The sequence below is a fragment of the Anabrus simplex genome, chromosome 2 (assembly GCF_040414725.1).
Source record: "Anabrus simplex isolate iqAnaSimp1 chromosome 2, ASM4041472v1, whole genome shotgun sequence".
Lineage (NCBI taxonomy): Eukaryota > Metazoa > Arthropoda > Insecta > Orthoptera > Tettigoniidae > Anabrus > Anabrus simplex.
Window position 1 is genome coordinate 128,790,767 of NC_090266.1, and position 22,225 is coordinate 128,812,991.

Sequence of the window (22,225 nt, forward strand, 5' to 3'; positions counted from 1 at the left end):
AGATTACTTCAAGAATTTACTTAATTGCTCTAAACCGCAAAGCGCCATTGAGACCAAGGAACCCTTACTCAGGTACCCAGATTCCAGACCACCCAACAGAAATTAAATCAAGCGCCACATTGCCCGTCTCAAAAATAACAAATCGCCGGGGGAAGACTCAGTTGTAGCAGAACTATGGAAATATGCCCCAGAGGAATCACTTGATATCTTGCAAAAGCAAATAGAAGAAATTTGGAACAAGGAGACCCTACCAGAAGATTGGAAAATAGCTTTGATCCATCCATTACACAAAAAAGGCAGCACGAAGAACATCAACTACAGAGGAATATCTTTGCTACCCGTGACTTACAAAATTCTATCACATGCCATCCTGGAGCGTTTGGAAGCACAAGTCGAACATCAAATAGGTGAATACCAAGGAGGGTTCAGAAAAGGTCGCTCAACAGCTGAACAGATCCAAAATCTCAAAACGATCATCAGATATTGTACACTAAGGTCCAAGCAGTATGTGTCTGTCTTTGTGGACTTTAAGAAAGCGTACGACTCCATTGACCGGGAAGTCCTGCTAAACATCTTAAATGAATTGGGAGTTGATTTGAAACTGCTGGCATTAATTAGAGCCACCCTGAGCGATACAAAATCCAAGGTGAATTTCCACGGATGTCTCTCGCATTCCTTTGACATCAAAACAGGAGTCCGACAAGGTGATGGGCTATCCCCGATACTCTTCAACTGTGTTCTTGAAAAGATCATCAGAACCTGGCGGGTGAGATTACAGGAAACCAACTACAGTCCATTGAGAATAGGAACCAAATCCAAGGGGATCGCAACAGACTGCTTAGCATTTGCCGATGATATTGCTGTTCTCTCAAACGACATAGAAACCGCTAGAGCTCAAGTTGAAATTTTAAAGGAAATTGCCGAACAAACTGGTTTGCAGATATCGTTTGAGAAAACAGAAGTAATGACTAACATCAAAGAGGCTCCACCAAAACTCCATACAAAATACGGGAGCATCACCCGAGTAGACAAATTCAAATACCTGGGTGAGATCATCATGAAAAATGGACTGGACAAAGAAGAACTTCAGGAGCGAGTACGCAAACTGGAAATAGCCTACCAAACATCCCGCACAATCTACAACAAAAAATGCCTTTCCCAAAACATCAAGATAAGTCACTATGAAAAAGTTCTGAAGCCAGTAGTTCTATATGCAGCCGAAACCCTGTCTCTAAATGCCAACAAAGGACTCCTTGAAGAAATGGAGGAAAGAGAACGCAAAATTGTGAGAGGAATCTTGGGATCAAAGTACAGAAATGGAATCCATCAAAAGAGATCCAACAAGGAAGTCTACAGCAAAATAGAGAAAATTACCGACACAATCAGAAAAAGACGGGCACGATTTTATGGTCATCTGAAAAGAATGGACGGAAGAAAGTTAACTAAAGAAATCTTTCACTTTTTTGATTCAAACCCCAAAACCACAATTCCCTGGTTTAGAAATACCAAAGACGACCTGCAAATGCTACATATCTCAGCTGAAGACGCCCTTAACAGAGATCTCTTCCGCAAGGAAATATTGACGAACGGGCTAAACCGAGACAAGCAACCGAATAGAAGACACGGTGCACCTTGGACAGAGGAGCGTAAGTAGGCCCACTCACAAAGAATGAGGGAAATTTGGGCTCTAAAGAAGGCCAAGTTCAGTGTCAAATGCAACAAGATTTAACGTGGTCCTTGATGGCCCCAGCGAATTATATAATAATAATAATAATAATAATAATAATAATAATAATAATAATAATAATAATAATAATAATCACTGTATGTCCCAATAACTACTTTTAAGGTTTTCAGAGACAGTGGGGTACCGGAATTTAGTCCCGCAGGAGTTATTTTACATGCCAGTAAATTTACCCACACGAGGCTGATGTATCTGAGCAAGTTCAAATACCACGGACTAAGCCAGGATCAAACCTGCCAAGTTTGGGTCAGAAGGCCAGCGCCTCAACCGTCTGAGCCACTCACCCTGGCACTAAAACATACAATTTGCTGGAGGGTATTCTCACCTTCCAGTATGGCATGTCAAGAGAGTTGATTATTTATTTTCTGATATGTGCACATATCATGGAATACACATTTCTTGTGCCAACTGTGTCATGTGTGACTAGATATTTAAATCCAACATTTACTGGGTCATTAGTGGCTAAGACACAAAAGATACAGTATTCATGTTACTTTGTGTGCCTATGATATGCGTGTCTTCTTGGATCTGTAGCACGATCAACTAAAATAGTGATCAATCAATCACTACTGATCTGCATTTAGGGCAGTCGCCCAGGTGGCAGATTCCCTACTGTTGTTTTCCTAGCCTTTTCTTAAAAGATTGCAAAGAAATTGGAAATTTATTGAACATCTCCCTTGATAAGTTATTCCAATCCCTAACTCCCCTTCCTGTAAACGAATATTTGCCCCAATTTGTCCTCTTGAATTCCAACTTTATCTTCATACTCTCCTACTTTTAAAGACACCATCCAAATTTATTCGTCTACTGATGTCCTCCCACGCCATCTCTCCACTGACAGCTCGGAACATACCACTTAGTTGAGCAGTTCGTCTCCTTTCTCCCAAGTCTTCCCAGCCCAAATTTTGCAACATTTTTGTAACGCTACTCTTTTGTCGGAAATCGCCCAGAACAAATCGAGCTGCTTTTCTTTGGATTTTTTCCAGTTCCTGAATCAAGTAATCCTGGTAAGGGTCCCAAACACTGGAACCATACTCTAGTTGGGGTCTCACCAGAGATAAATAAGCTCTCTCCTTTACATCCTTACTACAACCCCTAAATACTCTCATAACCATGTGCAGAGATCTGTACCCTTTATTTACAATCCCATTTATGTGATTACCCCAATGAAGATCTTTCCTTATATTAATACCTAGGTATTTAGAATGATCCCCAAAGGGAACTTTCACCCCATCAACGCAGTAATTAAAACTGAGAGGACTTTTCCTATTTGTGAAACTCACAGCCTGACATTTATCCCCGTTTATCAACATACCATTGCCTACCGTCCATCTCACAACATTATCGAGGTCATTTTGCAGTTGCTCACAATCTTGTAACTTATTTATTACTCTGTACAAAATAACATCATCTGCGAAAAGCCTTATCTCTGATTCCACTTCTTTACACATATCATTTATATATACATAAGAAAACATAAAGGTCCAACAATACTGCCTTGAGGAATTCCCCTCTTAATTTTTACAGGGACAGATAAAGCTTCACCTACTCTAATCCTCCGAGTTCTGTTTTCTAGAAACAGAGCCACCCATTCAGTCACCCTTTTGTCAAGTCCAATTGCACTAATTTTTGCCAATAATCTCCCATGATCTACCCTATCAAATGCCTTAGACAGATCAATCGCGATACAGTCCAACTGACCTCCTGAATCCAGGATATCTGCTATATCTTGCTGGAATCCTACAAGTTGGGCTTCAGTGGAATAACCTTTCCTGAACCCAAACTGCCTTCTATCAAACCAGTTATTAATTACCTAAAAAGGTATACAATATTAAACAGGAGAAAGGATCCACCTTTGAATACTCTGTTATTAACTTGAACTAAATAGAAGTTACAACCTGTTCATTTGGGACCGGTTTCAACACATTTGAAGTGTCATCATAAGCCAATTAGCAAAGCAGCGCAAAAATTAAGTCATACAAATCTAAAAACACATAACACAAAGATAACAGACAAAAAGAGTACGTAGAAAAATTAACACTATTTTGTGCCGAAGCAATTCCAGTTGACGTTCATAACACAATGATCACAGTCAAAAGAGTAAAAAGAACAACACTATTCCGTGCCATAACAAATCCAGTTGAAGTTCATAAGCAGGTCTAGTACAATCTTGTTGTGCCGCATTCACATATGAAGACGTATTTTGAGGTCAATAACGAGTTAAGGGACTTGTTCTAAGATGAAAACTTCAAGGATAACTCGTTATGAAATTGAACTCGTGATATGCAGTTATATATAGTTGTTGCTAGGCAGGTCTTGTAGGCATTTGTTTCTCAGCTGAAAAGTAAAAAGTGGCATAACTGATGTCTTAGGAATACAGTGTAGGACTTAGTTTCAACAATTCCAAGCGGATATAAGAACATTTTAAAAAGAATTTAAATCGTTAAAAAGAATAAAAACAAATAAAATATTTAAAACAATAGGAAGAAAGTTAAAAGAATTGCAATGTGAGGCTTAACTTGAACAGCCTGCCGTGGTGATTGATAAATGAATGGGAGACAATAAATAGAGAAAAGGGTGGGGAATAATGAGCGCATATTACAGGGCGGGAGGGAAAGGAAAACGGGGGGGGGGGGGGGGGGTTATATCTAAGGAGGATCATGGGGGTGTTGCAGAAGGGGCAAGTAGCATGAGAGGGTATTGTGTAAATTGTGAAAGATTGATAGCTTACTTGTTGACTTGAGGTTATTTAAAATGGAGATGAGAAAATCGATAAGGGCATTAGGCTTCTCAGAAATATCATTCAGGTTAAGATTTGGACTGAAAAACTGGTCGAGGTGTATAAAACAGTTTTCAGTGATGTCTAGGAGAGGGCCTTTATATAGAGTGCTGAGAATTTCAATATCTTGGTCTACTGTAGTGAAAATGTTTTGTGTCATGTATATGTTGATGACGATGATGCTTGTTGTTTAAATGGGCCTAACATTGAAGGTCATTGGTCCCTAATGGAATGAGATGGACGACATGATGTGATATGGAAGTAGGAAAACTTAAAGGGTCCACCTTTTCAATACAAAAAATGTTATAGTTTATTTATAACATGTATATGCACTTGGAACTAGTTTCGACGCTGTTTTTGCGTCATCATCAGCCTATCATTACTTGGGCTTAAAAATCAAAATTGGGAAAATAGGCTGATGATGACGAAAAAACAGCGTCGAAACTAGTTCCAAGTGCATATACATGTTATAAATAAACTATAACATTTTTTGTATTGAAAAGGTGGACCCTTTAAGTTTTCCTACTTCCATTCTCAGTTCAATACGGACAAAAATGAAATTCTTAGGTTTAAATGATGTGATATGATAATTAAAATTTTTAAATGTATCCACTGACTGGAGTTTAAAAAATGGGGATGAAAAATGATGAGATTAAACAATCACTGGGTCTAATTCACAATGCCTAATTTTCTAATAAAATAATTGAAAATATAGGTGACAAAGGAATAAGGCATTGCCTGGAAGTACAGATATATATACAGTATATATATATATACTGTAACCATAAAAGTTTATTTTGATGGCTAGCTCGAACATAAGACTCGGCCCAGGTGGTGACCGGTCACTATCTGAATGGTTACAGAGGAGAGGGAAATCACATAAGTATAATGGAACACTGATTGTTTAAAAAAAAATTTACTCATGAAAATACAGTCAGATTCCCACATCACCTCAGTGTAGTAGTTATAATGAGTACTTCTAGTTGTCTCCATAGATACTCCTTGTGGAATGGAGACCCAACCATGGAAACATGATCCCTCAAAGGCAGCAATCAAACCATGGAAACACGATCCTTTGTGTTCAGCAACCGAACCATGGAACACGATCCGTTGTAAGCTGGTCGTCGTTGATTCTAGAAGGTCTTGGTTCGAGGTAACCACTCGCCAATTATGTTACGCGAGTGTCCACATTTGATAGTCCGAGTAATGGAATGGTCTCGCGTAAATCACAGCACTTCATAATCGTGACATAATATTTAATAATTGATTATGCTCTGACTTAGAACAAAAATGTTAGTTTAGAAAAATAGCATGTACTTCTGTGAAATGATTGTGGTTGTTTGCTCACACACAAAGAAAAAAAATCAAGTTTGAATCCCTACACGTGGTGTCTTCCCACGAAACTAGAAATTAACACTTTCTTTACACTAATAAATACACAGTTTATTCTTAATCACATCAGAAAATATAGCCTCCGATGGAATTACTTCATTTCGAGATAATTCCTGAATATTCTAGAATGAAATTAAATGTCTGCAGCGACCGACCAAAAGCACTTGTGAGATGACGTGTCAATTAGCACATCACAGTTCAAAATGGAAATATCACTCGTAATTACTGTATTCTACATGAATGTCTAAAGCAATTTAAGACTGCATTCGTGTCATGGAATGTCTATTCATAAAGTACAATTCACACAAAGCACTTATTATTATTATTATTATTATTATTATTATTATTATTATTATTAATACTATCTCCTGTCAGCAGAATTCAATTCACTAAAACATGTCACTTGTAAGTACTGCATTCTTCACAATGTCTGACGTGAACTACTAGAACACTTGCAATACGTAAAGTCCATTACAAAGTACCTGGATATTCTATCACTCAAGTCGAAACGTCAAAGTTCAATTAAATTCACTTTGAAACTGTTCTGACATATGTGAATATGTAAGTATTGGTTATACTATGATTTACAAGTCCTGGAGCCAAACTCGAATCTTTACAAGTTTCTTTAATAAAGTTCTACTCACTGCAAACGTACAAGTTCCGTAACAACGTAAGTATTCTACGTCCAAAGTTCACGCTTCACTCGGACAGAGTCCTGTCTTGAAAATACGATGCAGTGAAGCAACATCGTTGAGGTGTAGACTGTAGCTGAACTGTTGACGAATTGGCGGCTAACATCACCAACAGCCGACCGACCGGCCTCGACTGTGGCACAAGGTAGACTGATCTGACAAGCGAAATGCTTGCCTATTTATTCAGTATTCCCTGGGAACCGTAATTGCTAATATCTTTCGTACATTTTAACGGATCTCCATGAAATTTAGGGATTATGACTATTAAAAAAATCAGGCTACGCAGTGATGTTGTTCGTTTTTTCATATCATTAATCCGTCTGAAAGAAATTAACGATGGAAAAAAATGGAACATTCCATCTGACGTAACACAATCTTGGTCATGTTACTCAGTCGTGACATTTCACTTCCCCGCTGCTCGCAGCTGACATGGTCGCAGGCGAACGTGTTCGGCGGGTAGCATAACTCCGCATACATCGGGACTTTGATTGAGAACCGTGTTACGGGTATAATATATATATAAAATTCAAGTTAAAAGTAAAAGAACACCTTAAAATATGCAAACACAAACTAAAAGTCAATTGGATAAAAGCGCAGTGAACACAAACACACTAGGACAAAGGACATCATTATACACGATAAAAAAGACTACTATCCTTCAAAAAACGGATGACAAGGTCTGCTGACTGCTCGTCATCTCGCAAGATGAGGGAGATTGTACTCGGGAGGTTAAGCCTACGGTGCGGATCGACCAGGTCCACACACTTCGTAAGGATGTGTACCATGGTAAGATGATCACTGCAAGTACACATCTGAGGGGGTTCTCCTTTCTATAGATGGGAGTGCATCAGAATATCGTGGCTGATCCGAAGACGACATAATACCACTGCTTCCCTCCAAGAAGCCCGAAGGGAAGTCCCGTCGTCGTACCTTTTATCGCTCTCAGCTTATTAGGAAGAGGAGTGGCCTGCCACTCCATCTCCCAATGGAACAAAACCAGATGTCTCAGCTGAGAGCGAATATCACTTGCTGGAACCTTGAAAGGCAACGGGGGCAGTGTTACTGCCTCCTTGGCAGCTTTATCTGCTAACTCATTTCCCTCTACACCCATGTGGTTTGGGAGCCACATAAAAGTGATTCTGGTGCCGGCATGTATTTTATTGCATTAACGTGTTGAAAATATCTAATTTTGAAGTTACGACCAGTTTGAACTATGTAAGAAGAGTTACAGCTGTTGCATTTAAAACGGTATATGCCTGACTTAGAAAAGACATTTGTTTTATTTAAGGAGTTGGAGATATGTAATAATTCAAGATTTCTTTTATTAGTTTGAAAAGAAATCACGGTACTGTTTATTTATTATTATTATTTTTTTTTTTTTAAGACATTGGCAATAGTGTAGGCATTTATATTGAATGTGAATGTGGAGTAAGCAGCTGGTTTAGGATTATCTTTTAAGTGTGCTGTGTTAAGATGGTGTTTAAATTTGTTAATAATTCGTTCAATAAAATATCTATTATAACCATTAAATTTCGCAATGGAGCGGATGATATTCAGTTCTTTATTTGAAGGGTCAGGGGAAAAACCAGGTAAGTCACTTTTTCATCGAAATTCAGATACTGTCACAGTCCGCTTCAGAGTGATCATGCACATCTATTGAGAGGTCGGAAATGAAAAAAAAAAAAAAGCAGGCAAGTCAGGAGAAATTAGCACTCAAAGTTTCGCTATACAGAGAAAGAACTAGAGAAGACAAGCACAAAACTTGCTTTTTCTCAAGTTGTACAAACATTGACTCTCCTGGTTTTTTCCCCTGACCCTTCATTTAAGTTATCCTTTGATAGTGGAATTTTCCTCCCCTGCGAACCATGTGCCCTGGCCGCGGTGGGGAGGCTTGCATGTCCCAATGAAGCAGATAGCCGAGCCGCAGGTGCAACCATATCGGGTGGGTATCTGTTGAGAGACCAGACTAACGAATGGTTCATCGAAAAGGGGGTAGCAGCCTTTCGGAAGTTGCAAGGGCGACAAACTGGACGATTGACTGATATGGCCTTGTAACAATACTTAGCATGGCTTAGCTGTGTTGATACTGCTACACGGCTGAAAGCAACGGGAAACTACAGCCGTAACTAACTCCCATGGACATGCAGCTCTCTCTGCATGAATGATGTACTGATGATGGCTTCCTCCCGGGTAAAATATTCCGGAGGTAAACTAGTCCCATTCGGATCTCCGGGTGGGGACTACACGACAGGGGGCGATCATCAGGAAGATGGATACTGGCATTCTGAGAGTCTGAGCGTGGAATGTTAGAAGTTTGAATCATTGTGGTAGATTAGAGAATCTGAAAAGGGATATGGATAGACTAAAGGTAGATGTAGTTGGTATAAGTGAAGTACATTGGCAGGAAGAACAGGATTTCTGGTCAGGCGACTACCGAATTATCAACAAAAAATCAAACAGAGGAAATGCAGGAGTTGGTTTAATAATGAATAAGAAAATAGGGCAGCAGGTAAGCTACTACGACTAGCATAGTTAAAGAAATATTGTCATCAAGATAGACACCAAACCAATGCCCACCACAATAGTGCAGGTCTATATGCCTACTAAAGGAGGCCAAGGACCTACAAGGACTGTAGCGCCGACCAGTAAGTAAGTAAGTAAGTAAGTAAGTAAGTAAGTAAGTAAGTAAGTAAGTAAGTATATGCCTACTAGCTCAGCAGATAAGGAAATCGAAAGAACATATGAAGAGATAGAAGATTTAATACAATATGTAAAAGGTGACGAGAATCTAATTGTGATGGGAGACTGGAATGCAGTGGTAGGCCAAGGAAGAGAAGGTAATACAGTAGGAGTATTCAGATTGGGGCAAAGGAATGAAAGAGGAAGTCGGCTGGTTGAATTCTGCACATACCATAATTTAGTCCTTGCCAACACTTGGTTCAAACACCACAAACAACGGCTTTATACGTGGACGAGACCTGGAGACTCTGGAAGGTATCAAATAGACTTCATTATGATTAGGGAGAGATTCGGAAACCAGGTGTTGGATTGCAAAACTTTCCCAGGAGCAAATGTGGACTCTGACCACAAATTGTTGGTCATGAAATGTCATCTGAAGCTGAAGAAATTGAAGAAAGGAAAGAATGCAAAAATATGGAATCTAGACAAGTTGAAAGAAAAGAGTGTGAGGGATTGTTTCAAGGAATATGTTGCAAAAGCACTAAATGAAAAAGCTGAAGGAAACACAATAGAGGAAGAATGGATAGTCATCAAAAATGAAGTCAACAGGGCTGCTGAAGAAATGTTAGGAAGGAAGAAAAGATCAACTAAGAATCAGTGGATAACTCAGGAGATATTAGACCTGATTGATGAACAACGAAAGTACAAGACTGTTAGAAATGAAGAGGGCAGAAAAGAATACAGGCGATTGAAGAATGAAGTGGATAGAAAGTGCAAGGTAGCTAAGGAAGACTGGCTGAAGGAGAAGTGCAAGGACGTCGAAGGATGTATGGTCCTAGGAAAGGTAGATGCTGCATACAGGAAAATCAAGGAAACCTTTGGAGAAAGGAAATCTAGGTGTATGGATATTAAGAGCTCAGAGGGAAAGCCACTTCTAGGGAAAGAAGACAAAGCAGGAAGATGGCAGGAACATATCCAACAGTTGTATCAAGGTGAAGATGTAGATAATTTGGTTCTGGAACAAGAAGAGACTGTAGATGCTGATGAAATGGGAGACCCAATTTTGAGGTCAGAGTTTGACAGAGCTGTGAGTGACCTCAATAGGAACAAGGCGCCTGGAATTGATGACATTCCCTCTAAAATTACTGACTGCCTTAGGAGAAACCAGCATGGCAAGGTTATTCCTTTTAGTGTGTAAGGTGTCAGACCGAAGAAGTCCCATCCAATTTTCGGCAGAATGTTGTTATACCTATTCCCAAGAAAGCCGGTGCTGACAGGTGTGAAAACTATCGCACCATTAGTTTAGTATCTCATGCCTGCAAAATTTTAACACGTATTGTTTACAGAAGAATGGAAAAACAAATTGAAGCTGAGTTGGGAGAACATCAATTTGGCTTCAGAAGAAATGTAGGAACACGTGAAGCAATCCTGACTATACGTCTGATCCTAGAGGACCGAATTAAGAAGGATAAGCCCACGTACATGGCATTCGTAGATCTAGAAACGGCATTCGATAATGTTGATTGGACCAAGCTATTTATGATTCTGAAGATGATAGGGATCAGATACCGAGAACAAAGAATTATCTACAATCTGTATAAAAATCAGTTTGCAGTGATAAGAATCGAGGGCTTTGAAAAAGAAGCAACACTCCAGAAAGGAGTGAGGCAAGGCTGCAGTTTGTACCCCCTCCCTTTCAACGTTTACAAAGAACAGGCAGTAAAGGAAATCAAAGAGGAATTTGGAAAGGGCATCACAATCCAAGGAGAGGAAATCAAAACCTTGAGATTTGCCAATGATATTTTACCTGAGACTGCAGAAGATCTCGAGAAGCAGCTGAATGGTATGGATGAAGTCTTGGGTAAGGAGTACAAGATGAAAATATTTAAGTCCAAAACAAAAGTAATGGAGTGCAGTCGAACGAAGGCAGGTGATCCAGGAAATATTAAATTAGGAAATGAAGTCTTAAAGGAAGTAGATGAATATTGTTACTTGGGTAGTAAAATAACTAACGATAGCGGAAGTAAGGAGGACATCAAATGCAGATTAGCAAAAGCAAGGAAGAGCTTTCTTAAGAAAAGAAATTTGCTCATTTCAAACATTGATACAGGAATTAGAAAGATGTTTTTGAAGACTTTCGTGTGGAGCGCGGCTTTGTATGGAAGTGAAACATGGACGATAACTAGCTCAGAAAGAAAGAGAATAGAAGCTTTTGAAACGTGGTGTTATAGAAGAATGCTGAAGGTGAGAAGGATAGATCGAATCACAAATGAAGCGATACTGAATCGAATTGGCGAGAGGAGATCGATTTGACTAAATTTGACGAGAAGAAGAGATAGAATGATAGGACACATCTTAAGACAACCAGGACTTGTTCAAATGTTTTTTTAAGGAATTGCAGGCGGTAAGAACAGCAGGGGCAGACCAAGGTATGAATATGACAAGCAGATTAGAGCAGATGTTTGATGCAGTAGTTACGTAGAAATGAAAAGGTTAGCACGGGATAGGGTGGCATGGAGATCTGCATCAAACCAGTCTATGGACTGATGACTAACAACAGTGGAATTTTGAAGGCACGGTTAACCATACTGTTGTGCGAGGTGCTTTCATGTGTCTTTGGATGAAAAGGGTCTTGTTTTATGGTATTAGCTGTATGTGTGGGTTTTTTATAAATCATATATGATAATGAGGAAGGTAATTTGCTTATTGTTATATCTAAAAAATAATCGATTTGTTTGATTCCGTTTCAAGAGTGAATTTAATATGCAGATCAATGCTATTGAGGTTATTAAGAGTAGATGCTGCATTAATTACTCTAATTATGTTTTAAAATGTCTAGGTATATTTCCGCTAAGATCCCTAAGGCTGAACCCATAGCCAAACCATCTTGTTGATAAATTATATTGTCGAAGATAAAGAAGTTACTAACTACTAATTTTAAGATGGTGATAAAATCATTAATTTCAAGTTTGGTTAAGCAACTATATGTGTTTAAATTCTTCTCAATAATAGGAAATTATTTTTATGTTAATGCTGGGGTACATATTGACAATATCGAAAGAGTGTAGAGAACCGTGTGGTTGAATTTTAAAATTATTTAATTTCTCAATTAAGAAATGTCTGAATGAATTGTGCTCATTATTCCCCACACTTTTCTCTATTTATCATCTCCCATTAATTTATCAATCACCATGGCCAACTGTTCGAGTTGAGCCTCACATTGTAATTCTTTTAAATTTCTTTGTATTTTTTAAATATTTTTATTTGGTTTTATTCTTTTTAACTATTTAAATTCTTTTTAAAATTTATATATCCACTTTGAATTGTTGAAATTAGTCCTACACTGTATTCCTAAGACCTTAATTACGTCACTTTTTACTCTTCGGCCAGAGAAACAAATGCCTACAAGACCTGCCTAGCAACAACTATACATAACTACATATCACAAGTTCAATTTCATAACAAGTTATCCTTCAAGTTTTCATCTTAGAACAAGTCCTTTAACTCGTTATTGAACTCAAATACATCTTCATAAGTCTTCATATGTGAATGCGGCACAACAAGATTGTAATAGACCTGCTTATGAACTTCATTTTACTCTTTTGACTGTGATCATTGTGTTATGAACATCAACTGGAATTGCTTCGGCATGAAATAGTGCTAATTTTTCTATGTACTTTGTGTTATGTGTTTTTAGATCTTTATGACTTAATTTTTGCACTGCTTTGCTCATTGGCTGATGATGACACTTCAAATGTGTTGAAACCAGTCCCAAATGAACAAGTTGTAACTTCTATTTGGTTCAACTTGATAACAGAGTATTGAAAGGTGGATCCTTCTATTTAATATTGTATATTTCTCTATTCAATACGGAACAATCATGAAATTTTTAACATTATATGACCTAAAAAAAGTATAAAATATGCCCTAAAAACTAGCTAAACATGACCTAAAAATGATAAAATATGACCTAAAATGTGATAAAATATGACATACGGATAGGTAGCAAGTATCAGAGTATTACTAACATTAAACGTCTTAAGTAACAAAATGTGATTAGCGAAAATACACCAGACACATTTGATCATATAAACTGACAGAGCTACAGTAAGTTTAAACCTTTCAATACCGGGCAAGTTGCCCATGCGTTCAGGGGCAGGCGGCTGTGAGCTTGTATCCGGGAGATAGTGGGTTCGAAACCCACTTTCGACAGCCCTAAAGATGGTTTTCCATTTTCACACCAGGCAAATGCTGGGGCTGTACCTTAATTAAGGCCATGGCTGCTTCCAACTCCTAGGCCTTTCCTATCTCGTCGTCGCCATAAAACCTATGTGTGTCGGTGCGACGTAAAGCAAAACATTCATTCAGTATCACAGGCTTGACGTGCAGTTCCCGCTTGTTTTTCCTAAATAAATACCAAAAACTATATATTAGCATGCTTTATGGTATTGGTCGACCTACGTTAGAAAACACTGCCCAACAGGAAGTTTGAGGCAAATTATTTGAAATTCGTCGGTAGCGAAAGGGGAAGGGAGCTATAAATGGACCATACAATGAAGAAATGGGCGAGAGATAACATGGAATTTACTTATTTGCTTATTGCTTCTGACAAGGGAAGGGCGCGTAACGGGGAACCGCCGATCTTACATAAATTTTGCACACACATTAAATGGGCTAAGAACAACAAATGGCCAAAATACTTCTTTCAGAAATTTATTTGTGCGACCAACAGAAAGCGTTTGAATTGACGTGTTCTGCTATGCAGTACTGCACCGCGTGCTGTGTTCACTGGTTAATAGGCCGCTACCCCATACCCTACTTGTAACTCGCACTGTCCAATAGCTGATTTGAGGCCACACTGACATACACTTAAAAGGGAAGGTTGTTCAATATTGGAGAAGCAGTAAGCAGAACTAAAGTTCCATCGCATCAAAAGCAAAAAAAAAAGATTTATAATTGTGGGAAAAGCATATAAAGAACAGTACGATGCGCCACAACAAACTGAAGGAAATAGAACGCACTGTCAGAAAAAAAAAAAGATTTTGCCCATCAAAATAATGAAATAAATTGTGATTTGACCATCCAGCAGTGGACTATTCCAGTTGTTTATAAAGAACAATGCACGGGGTTTGAAGCATGCCACACATGGGTATGTAACTTTAAGAAAAAGCACACCAAAAAAAGAAATAGAGGCCATGACAGCAGCAGAAATATTCATAGAAGTTTAATCTTTTATGGAGTCCTACAGCCCCGAAAACGTGCAACAGTGATCAGAGTGGGATCAGCCTGGAGATGTGTACGGGAAGGACATTGACTTTAAAAGGGGAAAAATCAGTTACTGCCGCAGTGCAATCTGTGGTGTCCACCATCCACACATACACCATAATGCCAAGAGTTAACGAAATATTGTACTTATAGTTATGAATTTCATTGTGTTTCGTATTGAAGTGGGATTACAGTAAATTAAAATTCTTTCAAGGTCTACCTATTCAATACAATAACATTTTATTGTGATTCAATCACATGTCAAATGGTACTAGTTTTGGCATCTATAATATGCCATCAACAGCTCTAAGTGTAAATTAAACAATTATATACATATGCCTGAAACATCTAAAACACATTTTAACACAATATAAAATACATTACTGTAATGATACATGAGATAAGTTAAAATTATGTTAAAATTGAATGCTGTGATATAAAATTCTTAAAATTCTGGCAATTCGTTTTTTTGTTATATAGTCCAGCCTGTGTATATCTGGGTTGAGTGAATTTGCACCGTTTTATTCTGTCTATATGGGTGACACTTATTCACTTGATTTAGGTAGTTCTAGCAAAGCAAAGCAAAGCAAAGCAAAGCAAAGCCAAGCCACTCCGTACAGGCCATAAAGGCCCTTGGAATAGTGGGAAGTAAAGGCTTCCACCATTGTTAACCTCGGCCCGTGATGGTGTAGAGTGGTTAGCTCTACGCCCGGCCACCTTTGCCCCCCAGAAATTAACCTGGTACTCATTTTTGGTGCAGGCTGAGTGAACCTCAGGGCCATATGCATTCCCGGAAGTGGAAATCTCGTTTCTTAAATTTTACAACTTCCTGATGGGGATTCGAACTCATGTCCTTCTGGGCAAACCAAGCATGCCTCGGCCAGGCAGCCCCTTTTAGGTGGTTCCAGGGAAGTTTAATTTGTCATGTAAGATCGTGATATGACTAGAGATGAAATTCCCATTTCAATTTAAATCTGAAGAAGAAATTAGCCAAGTTAGACGTTGGAAGCAATGTATGGAAGTTACTAGAATCATTAAAAATGTTGACAATTGACTCACCTTGAGCAGCATGTTGAACGTGTATGTTCCATAGACGGAGCCAGACGAACGTGTATGATACCTAAGGTACGCAGGGATAAAGGAGGCGAGGGGAAGGAAGGAGGCAGTGCACCTGCGGGGGAATGGAACTAAAGTGGGGCGGGAGGATGGGGTAGTGGGGATAATTGACGGGAGCGTGTATTGCAGATTACTTGGAAAATCAAATTGTTTTTCGATAGTTTGGTGTTTTTAAGTCAAGTGATTAAATGATCAAAAAAAGAATGTTGGGTTCCTCATACATTTCGTTTAAATTATAATTGGGGTTGAAGTACTGATCACAGTTAATGTAACAACTTTCAATAATATTCATGATGGGTCCCTTATTTGCTGTCTGAAGAACTTCCATATCTTGATCGATGTTGGTAAATTTATCGTTAGTGTCATGCATGTGTTGACTCATGGCAGAGAACTTGTTGTGCCTCATCGCGTTGACGTGTTCTGAATAACTAATCATGAAGTTATGTCCTGTTTGACCCACGTACGAACTGCTGCATTCATTACATTTGAGTCTGAATATTCCAGATTTGGAGTAAATATTGAGGGTATTGATTGATGCAGAGTTGTGTAAAATTTTGGAGGTTCTATTGTTAGTTTTGAATAAAATTCTTACACTGTGTTTCCGGAAAAGGTTGGTGATTTTGTGGACGTCGTTATTGTAAGTGAGAGTGATTGAAATAGGAGCTTTTTCATTTATAAGATTGGTTTTAGGCTGGTACCTATATTTGTTGATTATTTGTTCTATAAATGGCCTGTTGTATCCACTGAACTTGGCAATTGCCCTTATGGTGTTAAGTTCATTGTTAAGATCTTTCTTTGTCATGGGTAACTTCCATACGTTGTTTCCAACGTCTAACTTGGCTAATTTCTTCTTCAGGTTTAAATTGAAGTAGGAATTTCATCTCTAGTCATATCACGAACTTACATGACAAACTACCCTGGAACCACCTAAATCAAGTGAATAAGTGTCACCCATATAGACAGCATAAAACAGCACAAATTCACTTAACCCCGATATACACAGGCTGGACTATATAACAAAAAACGAATTGACAGAATTTTAAGAATTTTATATCACAGCATTCAATTTTAACATAATTTTAACTTGTCTCATGTATCATTACAGTAATATATTTTATAATGTGTTAAAATGTGTTTTAGATGTTTTAGGCACATGTATATAATTGTTTAATTTGCACTTAGGGCTGGTGATGGCATATTATAGATGCCGAAACTAGTACCACTTGACATGTGATTGAATCACAATAAAATGTTATTGTATTGAATAGGTGGACCTTGAAATAATTTTAATTTACTAGCCTTTATGTACCACTTTAAGAGAGTCGAAAGGTGTGTTTCTCAAGACTGTGAAAAACAACAGGTTTTCGCATAAAAATATTGATGTTGGTTGAACTAAATCCGGAAAAATGGTTTAATGGCATATTGAAGCAAATTACACAGTCCGGTAGAGTTGCACTCATTCTGGATTCCTTTTCTGGACATAAATCTACACAAAATAAAGATACCATACAGCTGATGATGATCCCTCCTGGTGCCAATGCTTACTGTCAACCACTAGATGTACACGGCTTTAGAGTGCGTAGATTACCTGACACTGTTTGATTATTTAATTTGTACATCGTTTTGGTGCAGAGGAACACTATTTTGAAAATTTTATCTCTGAAATACCACCATCATTTCCTCGTTTTCGTCGTATGTGGCAATACACCTGGTACCGAAGTCAGAACTTCTACAGAAACCCAGGAGCCTTAGAGCATCCTTTGAAATATTATTTTGACAACGGTGACTCGGTGACTTAAAACGTTCCACTTGCACTGATCCACGTTTTGTTATGTGTGGTTGGTGTAGAACCACTCTGTGCTATCAACATTCCTACCACAAGCATCACTGTTGCAGAAACAATGAGGAGTAACTTGCTTTCATGTTTAACATCCCTTGCTATACTGGTTTACCTTTATCTTCACCATAACAATCTTATTCTATTGCCATTACTGACCCACAATCAATGCAGGAATTAAATCATTTCCCATAATGCCGCTACATCATCTTTGCGGCGTGCTACGCAATTACTAACAGAACAAGAAAGAAGATCAGTGGTGCGGTCCCTTGACGAGTGAAACCAGCATGCGCCGCAGTCCTGTGTACCCAAGCACACCAATTCAAACATGCAAATTTTAACGCTTTTTCTAGGTCGCATCAATTAATTTCTGAAAGAAATGTTTTGGCCCTTGTATTATTCTTGTCTCATTTAACGTGTGTGCAAAATTTACGTAAGATCTATGATTGGAAATTCTAAGTTCCCATGGAGGGAATTAGATATTTTTCCACCAATAGAGCATTTCAAAAATCAGATCAAAAATTAGATGTATGGCTTTTCAGGCGTTTGCTCTATTAACCAGCGTTTCGTCTTAGGTCTGACACTAGACTCATCAGAGTGAGATGTGTCAGACCCTACCCACTGACGCTGGGGTGTATGCAGGTGAACTTATCAGAAGCCTATTTAAGAGGCACAGTCTGATAACTGCATATGGGAGATAAAACTCCACAATGGAATTAATGCCCGCCTAGCAATTCACAATGGAAATTCTAAGTACATCTAATTTTTGATCAGATCTATGATTCCCTGGTATGCACCTTTCCCTTGTGAGCTAAATATATCTACCGGAGTAATTCAAAGGCGGAAACACACTATCATCACATTCCGTCAGCTCACGTGTATTGTGTCGCAATCTAGCCTGTTCAGCAAGATGTGGCTAAAAGACGTCCGTACAGCAGCTCATTCTTGGAATCAGGTCTTCTAAACCTGCTACCTGTCTGTTCCGGGAAAGTAAAGGAAAAATATATCTATTACACTATTCGGAAAAACTGTGTTTGAAACTCAACACAGATAACAATTAACGACTCCTCAATTTAAGCAGAAATGCTGAAATTAAAACCAAATATCACTGTATATCACTAAAATGAGCAAAATATGACCAAAACAATAAAAATGGCAGAAATATGCAACGTGCAAAAAATAAATGAGAGGATTAGAGAACTAGCGAAAGTGGAACCATTGCACAATACGATAGAAGAATCAAAGCCTAGATGATATGGGCACATGAACAGAATGGAGATGATGATATACCCAGGAAAATGCACATGACATGAGTGGAAAGATACAAAGTGGGAAGAGACAGATGGCTGAAAGAAAGAAAGAAAGAAAGAAAGAAAGAAAGAAAGAAAGAAAGAAAGAAAATGGGTGAAAACAATAGGAGAGTGACAACAGAGAGATAGTGGGAAGACAGAAGACGATGGAGGGCTTGTATCCTTAACAGACCCAGCGTGGCTGGAAGTTGTGCAAGATGAAGAAGATGATGATGATGATGACATAGACATGCACACTGCAGCATAATGAAACAGGATTACAGACAACAGTCACACAGTTACAAATCTAACAATCATTCAACAATATGGCACACTGCAAGCAAAGACAAATAGAATAATTGCTCAGGCAAGGTATATTTTGGGTATCTATTATGTTTCTACAACTACCTACTTATCCATACAACTTTAATAATAGAACTGATATGAAGATAAACCCATGAGATTTATCAGACTATACAGTATAATGTTTCTCAGCAAAGAGAATATAATAAAATGATGACCATACCTTAGTCATGCCCTCAAAGAAAGGAGGATGCTTGATATATGTAGAATTACTATCCCAGGGATACAATTTGCCTTCTGGAGCAACTAAATTAACCCAGTTCTGACTGCCAGTTTCAATTTTGTTGTAGACTTCACGAAACATTGCAGGAATAACATACTTCTGCTCTACTTCTTGAATTTCCTTCCTCAAGGGCCAGATTTCTTTCAAATACACAGGTTTTCCATTTGGATCATGTCCTATGTGAATGAGAGCCATTAATGCAATTACTTCTTGAACAATCATAAAAACATTCATATTTGAAAATAAGAAATATGTACAGTAATTTGGAGAATAGAGAAAACTTAATATAATGTAAGCAAAAATATAAAAACAATTTATAAAGAAAGCTATACTAAAGATGTTTTTATAGTACGTCCAGACCTTAAACTGCAGTACGCAATTTAATGGGCACCCAGTTTCTCTTTCCAACACACACATTGTACCATTAGCGTTATCTTTGTCCTTTCATATTCTGCTGCCAAATATTCATAAATATTAAATATCTGAATATAGGTAAATAATATATCATACCACAAGCTACTTCTGACAAAGCCATTTTTAACCCTCAAAGACTGTTCAAAGGGGGTGACAACAACTGAAATAAGGAAATTTTGCACATAATATTTTTTTTGGAGTGTCATATATACTACACCATAATTACCTAAATATTGTCATACCCAGTTGAAACTTCTGTGATATTTAAAACTATGCATGTGCATACTTCTGGAGAAGTGTGGTCAATAATCCCTTATGGCTTCTTCTTCTTCTTTTCTTCATGGGGCCTCTAAATATTAGTTCCTAATTAGCGTTGACCTCTACGATCTTTTGTTACCATGTTTTTCCTTCATTCCCACCTAGATATACCTGCTCCTTTCACAAAGCTGCAGGTTGTTCTTATCAGTGTTGCCAACTCATATTTTCAAGATCCGCTAAATACTACTAAACACCCGCTAAAATTTCGCCAAGAAATCCGATCTCAAATAATAATAATAATAATAATAATAATAATAATAATAATAATAATAATAATAAAAGTAAATGTCTACACTCACCTGATCTGCAAGTTTCACTGGAATTAACCCCCTGTCTGCGAGCCGGCAAGCTAAAACTTGTAGGCTTTTTACTGCTGGGTACAAACTAAGTGAATCCCCTACCTCAAGGGTCACACACAGAACAGGCCAGTTCATTAAACAGTCTTCCTTCATAGCATAAATATAAATGCTACTCTCTCACAGTTTCATTATCTGTCGTCATTTGTCAACTAAGAGGCAAGTACCCTTTCCCCACGCATTACAAATTTATAATACCATGATCTCATAACATCAAATCAAATAACATGTTTTCCTCATGTGACTGCTAGCTCCTGACAAGAAATATGGAATAGCTCAGAGACAGATTGGAGTACAATTTTTTTAAAAAAGTAAAATGCATAAAACGCTAAATTCCGCTACAATAAATCTATAATTCCGCCAAAATATCTGCTGTCCGCTAAACGGTATATTTCTTCCCCGACAGTCTTCTAATTCTGCCAAATTTACCAGAAAATCTGCTAAGTTGGCAACACTGATTCTTATTGGGTCGTCTTGGATTTTTTCTCTCTCTTCACCTGATAGTCCTAGGGTGGAGAGTCTGATTTTACCCAGCACCTCACATTTGAAAAGTATGTGTTCAGCTGATTCCTCTGCTTCATTGCATTTCCTACATATAGTGTCTCTTATTAGTCCAATTTTATGTAGGTGTTTTTTCAGATGGCAGTGTCCTATCAACAGTCCTACTACCCATCTTATATTTTCTCTGCTGAGTTTCAACAGTTCTTTAGTATGCTCCTTGTTTGGTCCTTTTATCAGTTCCTTTGCAAGTCTCCATCCTGGAGTATTTTTCCAGTTTTCCATTTGTATCTTTTGTACCCATTTTCTTATGCAGTGTCAGACTGGTCCATAGGAAATCCCGCATACAGGTTCTGGGCCTACAAAATAAGTTTCTGCCCTTTTGCTGGTCAGTTTATCTGTCTTTTCATTTGCTTCTATACCTGCGTGCCCTCGTACCCATATTATTTTGACAATGTTGTACTTTGAGAGCTTCAGAAGAAGTGAATGGCAATACCAGACAATTCTGGATGTTATCCGGAATGCTTTTAGTGCCTTAGTGGCCGCTTGGCTGTCCGTAAAAATGAAAATGTTCTTATTCCTATAGTTCATTTTCAGATTTTCTTCAAGACATGTTATGATAGCCATCACTTCAGCTTGAAAGATTGTAGTGTGTTTGCCCAGGCTCATCTGGATTGATCTCTCAGGTCTTCCCCCGTTGATCCCTCCTCCTGTGCCATCTACAGTCTTTGAGCCATCAGTCCACCACATTATATCTTCTTTTCTAGTATTCCATTTGTTGAAATCCCAGTCTTCTTTTTTTATTATCTGGGTCTCAAACGGTTTTTCGAAGTTGTACTTTGGTATCATATGATCAGAAGGCATGTGTAGAACTTCCTCTGTTATTGCTCTGTTAATTTTACAGTGTCTTTGGGTCTTTGTGCATTCCAGCACTCTGATTGTGCTTATCTATATGAACTCATTCTAGCCTGTCCTTTTATGAAATTGCATAGTGATGGGAGGTGTAGTAGAGTATTCAAGGCTTCTATCGGCGTAGTTCTCATGGCCCCAGTTATGGCTATGCATGCCATTCTCTATAGGCTATCCAATCTACTGCTGACTTTTCCTTGGCTTATTTTCTGTCACCAGATGATTGCAGCATAGGCCATCAACGGTCTAATGATCATTGTGTATATCCACATTACCACTGATGGTCTTAGGCCCCATCTCTTCCCGACGGCTCTTTTACATGCATACAGCAAGTTCTTGGCCCGGGTTATT

At 38.2% G+C, this 22,225-nt stretch overlaps 1 protein-coding gene across 1 annotated transcript in view; it reads right to left on the bottom strand.

Annotated features, from left to right (window-relative positions):
• Positions 1–22,225, bottom strand: part of LOC136863926 (cytoplasmic aconitate hydratase) — a 781,251-nt gene that overhangs the window by 138,975 nt on the left and 620,051 nt on the right. The window contains exon 13 of the mRNA XM_067140355.2: positions 19,320–19,555. Within this exon, the coding sequence (XP_066996456.1) occupies positions 19,320–19,555 (236 nt within the window). The remainder of the gene's footprint in view (positions 1–19,319; positions 19,556–22,225) is intronic.